The sequence below is a fragment of the Saimiri boliviensis genome, chromosome 4 (genome assembly GCF_048565385.1).
Source record: "Saimiri boliviensis isolate mSaiBol1 chromosome 4, mSaiBol1.pri, whole genome shotgun sequence".
In the NCBI taxonomy this organism is placed as follows: domain Eukaryota; kingdom Metazoa; phylum Chordata; class Mammalia; order Primates; family Cebidae; genus Saimiri; species Saimiri boliviensis.
Genome location: NC_133452.1, coordinates 135,099,785 through 135,110,562, shown reverse-complemented (window position 1 = coordinate 135,110,562; position 10,778 = coordinate 135,099,785). Strand labels below are relative to the sequence as shown.

The window sequence follows — 10,778 nt, the reverse complement described above, 5'->3', positions numbered from 1 at the left end:
GGTTGTTTCCTCCAAGACTCCAGCCCTGATTGCGCAGAACTGAGATGCATGTGAAGGGAAGGAAGAGGAAGAGATCAGAACGTTAAAGAGAGCTGAGTGAGCTCCAGAGTGCGGACATGGGTAGCCCCAACCCAAACCTGGAGATTGGGAGAAACCTACAGAATAGCCAGAGGTCTACCTTGTTTTGGTAGCCTACTAGGGACTTGGGGAAGCAAGAGGTGAAATCTAGGCAACATGCCTGCTTTAGAATGTTTTACTTATATATCTTCCACACGTCTCTCAGAATCTTCCCCGCCCCCATTCCTTTTCTCCCATCTTCATACCTATCAGAGTATCCACTGTTTATTCGACAACTACTTCTGAATGGTCTATCAGACACAAACAAATAAGCTAGGTGCTAATTAATAATAATACCAGTTTTGGCCAGGCACAGTGGCTCACGCCTGTAATCCCAGCACTTTGGAAGGCCAAGGTGGACAAATCACAACGTCAGGAGTTTGAGACCATCCTGGCCAACATAGTGAAACCTCATCTCTACTAAAAATACAAAAAATTAGCTGAGTGTAGTGGCAGGTGCCTATAATCCCAGCTACTCGGGGGAGGCTGAGACAGGAATTGCAGTGAGCGAAGATCAAACCACTGCACTCCCGCCTGAGCAACAGAGTAAGACTCTGTCTCAAAAAAATAAAAATAAAATAAATAATACTAACACGAATTTCCATATGCACACTTCTTTTTTTTTTTTTTTGAAACGGAGTTTCGCTCGTTACCCAGGCTGGAGTGCAATGGCGCGATCTCGGCTGACCGCAACCTCCGCCTCCTGGGTTCAGGCAATTCTCCTGCCTCAGCCTCCTGAGTAGCTGGGATTACAGGCACGCACCACCATGCCCAGCTAATTTTTTGTATTTTTAGTAGAGACGGGGTTTCACTATGTTGACCAGGATGGTCTCGATCTCTTGACCTCATGATCCACCCGCCTCGGCCTCCCAAAGTGCTGGGATTACAGGCTTGAGCCACCGCACCCAGCCCATATGCACACTTCTAACCCTTTTTCTTTTATATATTTCCTTCCTTATGCACTCACCTCTCTCCCTCTACTCCAGCCACCTTACCCCAGAGGTCAGTCCTCAGAAAAACCAAATACAAAGAAAGATTTCAGACAAAAAGGCCATTTATTTATGTTTCAAGATGCTCACTGCCTCTTTTGTTTTGTCTTCTTTGCATGCCTTCTCCCTTAGGCCTCTTCTCCCGGGGGTATGGATCCTGGGGGAGACCCATCACCTCCATGCTTCCATTCCTCCCCAGCCACAGTGAGGGCATCATGAGAGAAGCCAAGCCACTGGCCCAGGATCACCCGGCATTTATGGTGGCTGTCCGGGCACACTTCCTTGCCTTTAGAGCCCTTCCAGTGACCCATAAGGCCCTCTTTCTCCCTAAAGCAGAGGTCGCAGATAGGGCAACGGTAGCTCTTCTGCTTCCAGTGGGTCTGCTGGTGTCTGACCAGCTTGGAAAATGAGCTGAAAGACTTGCCACAATGGAAGCAGTAGTTGGGTGGCTCTGTGAGGTGGGTCTTCTGGTGGCTGGAGAGATAGGATTTCTTGCTAAAAGTCAAAGGACAATGGGGACAAGAGAAGACATGGAATCTCGAGGGCTTAACTGGATGAGAATTGGATCTGTCATCCTGATGGGGGGTTCCAGTGATTGGTGCCTGGGTGCTGGTCACAGGCGCTTGGTTCTTAAGCACAGATGGCTGGTTCTGAACCATAGGACCCTCAGTTCTAAATGTGGATTCCTGGGACCTGGCCCCTGGTGCATGGTCCACATCCACAAGCCCCTGGATGGACCTCTGGCTTCTGGCGATGGGTGCCTGGAATTCAGCAGGGGTGCCTGGAGTCCTCAAAGTACACTCCTGGTTTCCATCCACTGGCTCCTGGTTTTGGTGTATCCTCTGGTGGCGTTTGAGCTCAGACTGGTCGCGGAAGCTCTTGCCACACACGGAACATGAATGGGGCCGGTAACCCAGATGGACGCGGCGGTGACGACTTAGTCCAGAAGCATCACAGTAGGTCTTGTCACAGAGCGTGCAACAGAAGGGCCTCTCCCCAAGATGCATGCGTCTGTGATAGCTGAGGGACTTGGGACTCCGAAACAGCTTCCCACACTGGCTGCAGCTATTAGTCCGCTTGGGATTGTGAACAAACTGGTGGCTATAGAGGTAGGAGCGCTTACTGAAACACTTGCCACAGGTGTGGCAGAAGAAAGGTGGCCCACCCCGTGATGCTTGAAGCACCCGGGTCCTGTCCATAGACGCAGCTGGGGCAGAGAGGGCCCCACTGCATGCAAGGAAGACCTTGTCCTCACTAGTCCCCTCATTTCTCAGACTGGGATCTTGTCCTCGAAGCTCTTTCTTCTTACCTTCTGTAGTGAATGAGGAAGAATAACACAAAATTCACTTTAAGAACTCCAACACAGACTGGGCGCGGTGGCTCATGCATGTAATCCCAGCACTTTGGGGGGCAGAGGTGGGCCGATCACCTGAGGTCAGGAGTTCGAAACCAGCCTGACCAACATGGTGAAACCCCATCTCTACTAAAAATACAAAAATTTCCTGGGTGTCGTGGCATCCATCTGTAATCTCAACTACTAGGGAGACTGAGGCAGTAGAACCACTTGAACCCAGCAGGCGGAGGTTGCAGTGAGCTGAGATCATACCCTTGTACTCCAGCATGGAAAGCAAGAGTAAAACTCCATCTCAAAAAAAAAAAAAAAAAAAAAAAAAAAAAAAAGAACTCCAACACGGCTCCTCCATTCAGCCCAAGAAAGACACTTCTTGCCTCTGCCCTTGCTCTCCCACCCAACATATTCATCCTTACCCTTGGGCCTCATAGGCTAGAAATAAGAAAAAAAAAATGGCTTTTCAAATTAAAAGCAAATAAAAATTTAACTGGAAAATGAAATTTCAACAGTGTCAGAAATGTGAATTTTAACTGACAACAACACTTCTCGAAATCTATCTTATCTCAACTTCAATATTGCTCAAACTCCCAAAGACACTCCATAGACACCCACATAATTAATCATGAACACTGGGCCACTTGAAGGTAAAAGAGCTCTCATTAATAATCAAGCTGGGCACTTTGGGAGGCTGAGGTGGGTGGATCACGAGGTCAAGAGATCGAGACCATCCTGGTCAACATGGTGAAACCTCGTCTCTACTAAAAGTACAAAAAAATTAGCTGGGCATGGTGGTGAGTGCGTGTAATCCCAGCTACTCAGGAGGCTGAGGCAGGAGAATTGCCTGAACCCAGGAGGCGGAGATTGCGGTGAGCTGAGATCGCGCCATTGCACTCCAGCCTGGGTAACAAGAGCGAAACTCCATCTCAAAAATAGTAATAATAATAATAATAATCAAGCTGGGATGAGAGTATAAACCAGGATGTCCTGGCAAACCAGGAAGTGTGGTCAGCCTGGCTTGATATCTCTCTAAACTATTTACTCCCAAGGGCAAGCCTCCTTTACTCCAACCCAGCATGAAGCCTATCCCCCTTGCTTCTCTTTTCTCTTGGAAACAACATTTAAGTCAGAGCAGCGTCATGGACATAAGCAACCTTCATGTTATCTCTCAATATCTAGAAACTGAAGATATTTACTAGTTCTGAAAGACAGATCTTAAGCTCTCTTTCAACTCCAAGTCTGACTGGGCTGGAAAGAGGTACACTAGGAGCCCATATAGAGCATTCCTTCTCTCGATCAGCTCTCCATCCTTTCAGGGTTTATCCTGGGCCCTTTTTACCTTTGTCTCTGCTTGGCAATTCTTACCTGAAAGGCCTTCTGTGTTTGGGAGATGGAGAAACACTCTCCACTGTTTCTCTTGTTGCTCAAGCTTGGTGATTAGCTCTGGCTTATGCAGAAACATTCTGGCTGATGTGTGGGAATGAGAAAGAGTTGAGTTGGTCCTAGGTGTGGCCCCTTCACATCTGATGGGGACAACAGGCTACCTCTTGTAGCCCTTATTTAAGAACCATAACCTGGGACATGTAGATGCAGAAAGGAGACATTCAAAAGGCCAGCTGCTAGCAAAATACCTGGTTCTCAGGAGTGACTTAGTAAATACTGGTTGGTTGGCTGAATGAAAAAAATTTGCATATTTTGAGAACACTGTCATCATGTTACAAGTGTTATCTTTGCCTTCATGCAGGCTATCATTTCTTCTCTTTACCACTGAGCTTAGTGACTCAGATCTTTCAAACCTGGAAGGCATAGAACCAGGGGTCAGTGAAACTAATTGTGAGCTGATATACCTGTCCAGGGAAAACAGATGTTCCAGGACCTTTAGGAACAGGGGGCTTGCTGAGGGAAGCCCAGACTCTTACCTACAGATGCTAGGTTCTTAAAGGTTTCCGACATAACATCCTGGTAAAGGACCCTCTGGCTGGCATCTAGACAGTCCCACTCTTCCTGGGTGAAATTCACTGCCACATCCTCAAAGGTGACTGGCTTCTGGAAGAACAGGAGAGACTCAAGAAGTTTATATCGAGGCCGGGCGCGGTGGCTCAAGCCTGTAATCCCAGCACTTTGGGAGGCCGAGGCGGGTGGATCACGAGGTCGAGAGATCGAGACCATCCTGGTCAACATGGTGAAACCCCGTCTCTACTAAAAAAATACAAAAAACTAGCTGGGCGTGGTGGCGCGTGCCTGTAATTCCAGCTACTTAGGAGGCTGAGGCAGGAGAATTGCCTGAGCCCAGGAGGCGGAGGTTGCGGTGAACCGAGATCGCGCCATTGCACTCCAGCCTGGGTAACAAGAGCGAAACTCCGTCTCAAAAAAAAAAAAAAAAAAAAAAAAAGAAGTTTATATCGGCCGGGCGCAGTGGCTCAAGCCTGTAATCCCAGCACTTTGGGAGGCCGAGGCGGGTGGATCATGAGGTCGAGAGATCGAGACCATCCTGGTCAACATGGTGAAACCCCGTCTCTACTAAAAATACAAAAAATTAGCTGGGCATGGTGGCACGTGCCTGTAATCCCAGCTACTCAGGAGCAGGAGAATTGCCTGAACCCGGGAGGCGGAGGTTGCGGTGAGCTGAGATCGCGCCATTGCACTCCAGCCTGGGTAACAAGAGCGAAACTCCGTCTCAAAAAATAAATAAATAAATAAATAAATAAAAGAAGTTTATATCAATATATAAGTGTGTGTGTGTGTGTGTGTGTGTGTGTGTGTGCAAGATTAACATCCATTCTCAAAATTCAGAGAATTAAAACCAAAGAGAAAGATAAACGCATGGGAGGAAGAGAGAAATATGAAAAGACAGACACAAGGCCAGTAACTGTGTAGTATAGAAAGGAAAGGAAAGATGAAGAGAAGGGGAGAAAGATGTGGGGGGCGGTGGGGAAGGAGGATATGCAGAATATAAATGGGAAAGCAAGGCCGGGCGACGTGGCTCAAGCCTATAATCCCAGCACTTTGGGAGGCCGAGGCGGGTGGATCACGAGGTCAAGAGATCGAGACCATCCTGGTCAACATGGTGAAACCCCGTCTCTACTAAAAATACAAAAAATTAGCTGGGCATGGTGGCGCGTGCCTGTAATCCCAGCTACTCAGGAGGCTGAGGCAGGAGAATTGCCTGAATCCAGGAGGCGGAGGTTGCGGTGAGCCGAGATCGCGCCATTGCACTCCAGCCTGGGTAACAAGAGCGAAACTCCGTCTCAAAAAAAAAAAAAAAAAGAAAAAAAGAAAAAAGGAAAAAATGCTGCCACTCTAACAAATTTCAGAAAGTCCTCCGTGAAGGGTGCCAGGGTGGTGCAGGAGATGGAGAAAGGTCTTGCAGCTCCATTTTCTGGATGTCATTCAGCCTGGAACAATCTGAGATTTCATTTAACCTGCAGGCAGGAGCATGCATGAAAGAGCTCCTGGAGTCCAAGACCTGGACCTCACCTCTCTCTAGCTTAGTGTCCTCACCTTCTTCACCCATGCCCCCAACCGGCAATCTCTCTTCATGGCTTCCTGCAGGGTGGCGGCTACCTCACCCACCCACGGGAGCGTCTTCTGTACAGGTTCGATTGGTTCAAACACCTTCTCTTCTGTGATGTCTCTTTCTAGCTTTATCCATTCCTGGCCTGGCAACCAGGGCTGACTGGACTCCTTCTTGGGGCTATCTACCTCCCGGGACCTGGGTAGATGGAGAGGTCCAACAAAGGCCCCAGGGTTTGATGGGGCTTCCTGTGACAAATGCATCTGCTCCAAGAGACTGCCGTCCTTTTTTGTTCTACTGTCCAAATTCTTCTCTTCCACAATCAAGAACAACTTTCCTTCCCTCAAAGCCAGGGCCACAGAGTTCAGGGCCCTGGTCACCCTTCGCTCACCAGCTGCCACTGTGTAGTAACTCGAGGCTGGGCTGGGTGTCTGCCCTCTGTTCCACCCTGCTTCTAGAAACCTGAAGTCAGAGAAAAACAAAATATATCAGCAAGAGGTTAGGGTAAAAAACATTTTTTTTTTTAAAATCTGTTGAGGGAACGCCAACAGTTATTAAACCCCTGCTGTGTGCCACTGAATGCTCTCAGCAATGAGGTAACAATTTCTGGTCCCATCTTTTTTTTTTTTTTTTTTTTTTTTTTGAGATGGAGTTTCGCCCTTGTTACCCAGGCTGGAGTGCAATGGCGCGATCTCGGCTCACCGCAACCTCCGCCTCCTGGGCTCAGGGAATTCTCCTGCCTCAGCCTCCTGAGTAGCTGGGATTACAGGCACGTGCCACCATGCCCAGCTAATTTTTTGCACTTTTAGTAGAGACGGGGTTTCACCATGTTGACCAGGATGGTCTCGATCTCTCGACCTCGTGATCCACCCGCCTCGGCCTCCCAAAGTGCTGGGATTACAGGCTTGAGCCACCGCACCCGGCCTTGGAGTTTCACTCTTGTTACCCAGGCTGGAGTGCAATGGCGCGATCTCGGCTCACCGCAACCTCTGCCTCCTGGGTTCAGGCAATTCTCCTGCCTCAGCCTCCTGAGTATCTGGGATTACAGGTACACGCCACCATGCCCAGCTAATTTTTTGTATTTTTCGTAGAGATGGGGCTTCACCATGTTGACCAGGATGGTCTCGATCTCTTGACCTTGTGATCCACCCGCCTCGGCCTCCCAAAGTGCTGGGATTACAGGCGTGAGCCACCGCGCCCGGAGTGGACACTCTTGACCTATAAAATTTAATGTCTAAACCTTTGAGTCAGTACCACTACAAATCATGCACCTGGGGTGACCTGGCCAGGATCTGTCACAGATCACCTTGCTTGAGTCTTTTTATTATTTCTGACTTGGTTTCATCACAAATGTGAGAATAAAGGCGACACTCTCTAAGATCCTTTCCGGCCAGGTGCAGTGGCTCAAGCTTGTAATCCCAGCACTTTGGGAGGCACGGGTGGATCACGAGGTCAAGATATCGAGACCATCCTGGTCAACATGGTGAAACCCCGTCTCTACTAAAAATGCAAAAAACTAGCTGGGCATGGTGGCGCGTGCCTGTAATCCCAGCTACTCAGGAGGCTGAGGCAGGAGAATTGCCTGAACCCAGGAGGCGGATGTTCCGGTGAGCCAAGATCGCGACATTGTACTCCAGCTTGGGTAACAAGAGTGAAACTCCGTCTCAAAAAAAAAAAAAAAGATCCCTTCCGTAACCAAAGTAATACACACACACACACACACACACACACACACACACACAGACACACACACACACAAGATTCTGTGACCTGGATTTTCAATACCTGTAGTAGCTCCCCCTTATCGTGGTTTTGCTTTCCAATGTTTCAGTTACTCATGGTCAACCATGGTTCAAATATATATATATATTTTTTGAGACGGAGTTTCACTCTTGTTACCCAGGCTGGAGTGCAATGACACGATCTCAGCTCACCGCAACCTCCGCCTCCGGAGTAGCTGGGATTACAGGCACGTGCCACGATGCCCAGCTAATTTTTTGTATTTTTAGTAGAGACGGGGTTTCACCATGTTGACCAGGTTGGTCTCGATCTCTTGACCTCGTGATCCACCCGCCTCGGCGTCCCAAAGTGCTGGGATTACAGGCTTGAGCCACCGCGCCCGGCCTCAAAAATATTAAATGAAAAATTCAGAAGACAGGAATGATGGTTCATGCCTGTAATCCCAGCACTTTGGGAGGTGGAGATAGGTGGATCACCTGAAGTCGGGAGTTTGAGACCGGCCTAGCCAACATGGTGAAACCCTGTCTCTATTAAAAATACAAAAAGAAAATAGCCAGGCAAAGTGGCGCACATCTGTAATCCCAGCAACTTCGGAGGCTGAGGCAGGAGAATCACTTGAACACTGGAGGTGGAGGTTGCAGTGAGCCGAAATAGCGGCATTGCCACTCCAACCTGGGCGACAAAGTGAGACTCCATTTAAAAAACAAAAAAACAAGGCCGGGCACGGTGGCTCAAGCCTGTAATCCCAGCACTTTGGGAAGCCGAGGCGGGTGGATCACGAGGTCAAGAGATCGAGACCAGCCTGGTCAACATGGTGAAACCCCGTCTCTACTAAAAATACAAAAAATTAGCTGGGCATGGTGGTGCATTCCTGTAATCCCAGCTACTCAGGAGGCTGAGGCAGGAGAATTGCCTGAACCCAGGAGGCAGAGGTTGCAGTGAGCCGAGATCGTGCCATTGCACTCCAGCCTGGGTAACAAGAGCGAAACCCCGTCTCAAAAAAAAAAAAAAAAAAAAAAAAAAAAAAACCACACACACACACACACACACACACAAAACCCAAAACCTGTTGGCTTTTTCCTTTCAGTTTTTGAGAAGTGTAATAGAACTGAAAATACCAGCAAGGAAAAACGTCCTCTAGGAATAGAGTTAATTGGATCTCCAAAATGTTATTATGAAAGCTGCATTCCTGGGATATGAATTTGATTTTCTTCCTTTATTCCTCTCTCTCTCTTTCTTTCTTCTCCCTCCCTTTCCTTTCTTTTTTTCTTTCTTTTTTTTTTTTTTTTTTGAGACGGAGTTTTGCTCTTGCTACCCAGGCTGGAGTGCAATGGCGCGCTCTCGGCTCACCGCAACCTCCGCCTCCTGGGTTCAGGCAATTCTCCTGCCTCAGCCTCCTGAGTAGCTGGGATTACAGGCACGCGCCACCATGTCCAGCTACTTTTTTGTATTTTTAGTAAAGACAAGGTTTCACCATGTTGACCAGGATGGTCTCGATCTCCTGACCTCGTGATCCACCCGCCTCGGCCTCCCAAAGTGCTGGGATTACAGGCGTGAGCCACCGCGCCCGGCCTCCTTTCCTTTCTTTCCAAACCATTCACACTCCTTTTGTGAGGTGGGCAGATCTTGGATTATTCTTCCACTTTCCAGCCAAATGCACTTCAAAACACCCTTAGCATCAGTGCCTTCAAGAACCTGACCTTCCAGTTCTCCGGCAGAGAAGACCTACTGCTGCCGCTAGTCCTCATGATGACATTTGCTGGAGGCGGTAGGAAGAGGCCCTCCGTGAGGATCCTAACCCCTGTGGGAACTGAATCTCTGCAGCTGTTGCTTGCCCAGGCACATTTGCCTCCCAAGAACTTCCTTCCTCTCCAGGCCTCAGACTTTGGGCCGTGGGGAGGGGGAAGGAGACTGGGCATAACTCATCAGACTTTCGGCTGTAAGAGCTGGAGGTCACCTGGGGGCTTATCTGTTCCCGGGCCTATCCCCACCCTTCCAGAATGTAAATGCTCTGAGGGAATGTGTCGTCGCCATCTTTTAGTCCTTTGAGTTCACCCAATCTCTCTCCAACCCAAGACTCTTTATCCACAGCAATTCTGAGAATGATGACAATCCCCCTCACCCCTCACCACCCGCAACACTTGCAAGCCTTAGTGGGATCCCCCTCATCGTCACCAGCCCTGCTACTCCAGCCCCGTGAGTTTTCCGCCTGTCAGCCAAGCAAAATGGCCTTCCTGCAGTCATGCGGCCCTTGGGTCTCTGCTCAGGGCTTCAGGGACCCTTTCCAACCACCCACCAGATCGTGGCCCCGGTGGGCGCTCCTGGCGCGGCCCTCCGCGCTTACTGTTTGTCATTGCGCGCCCAGCTCCAGAACCCCAGCCTTGAAGCTTCCCTCGGCCAGGAACAAAGCCTGTTTTGCTCATAGTTGCCTGACAAAGCAGGCAGTCGTTAGCACCCATCGAATAGGCGTGCTCAGAAATGGTCCCATTAGCTGGGACCGCCTTCCCGGATGCCCATCTGCCCCTAATCTTCCCTCTGGAATGCCGACTTTTTCAACACGTACCAGGAGTCCTTCCTCGGCCGGGAATCCTCAGCGTGCCCACAGTGGACAGGGCAACTGTCTACACCCCAGACTAACCCTGGTTTCCCCGAAGGACCGCAGAAGTTGGAAGCCCCTCCGAATTAGGGGCGCGGTGCTCCTCTGGCCTGCCGAACAGTCAGAGGAGAGGGAACAACATCCAACATCAGCCTCTACCACCGCTAGCGGGAATCCCAGCTACCGCGCTACTCACCAGCCCCGCGCGGCGAACCGCGATTTGGGGGCGCAGGGTTTCCAGGGGACCAGCGGCTGGAGCACTGCAGCCCAGGACCTGCAGACCCCGGGCCGCGGCCCCGCCCCGACCCCGCCTGCTTCCACTCCCTCCCAGTCCTCAGGCCTCCGAAAGTCTGCCCATTGACCCAGCTCAGAGGGTGGGCCCGCCAAGGTCAAGAGTTCCCTTCCTAAGAACCGTAGACAGCCCGCTATGCACCACCACTTCGAGCCTCATACCAACTGGTAAATGCTGGTCCC

The 10,778-nt window shown here is 49.9% G+C and overlaps 1 protein-coding gene across 1 annotated transcript; it reads right to left on the bottom strand.

Annotated features, from left to right (window-relative positions):
* Positions 1-1,172: 1,172 nt before the first annotated feature.
* Positions 1,173-9,877, bottom strand: ZFP57 (ZFP57 zinc finger protein). The gene is given in 6 exon segments (XM_074397110.1): positions 1,173-1,264; positions 1,267-2,418; positions 3,820-3,921; positions 4,374-4,500; positions 5,956-6,430; positions 9,831-9,877. Coding segments are annotated over 6 exon segments (1,995 nt in total).
* Between the last annotated feature and the right edge of the window lie 901 nt (positions 9,878-10,778).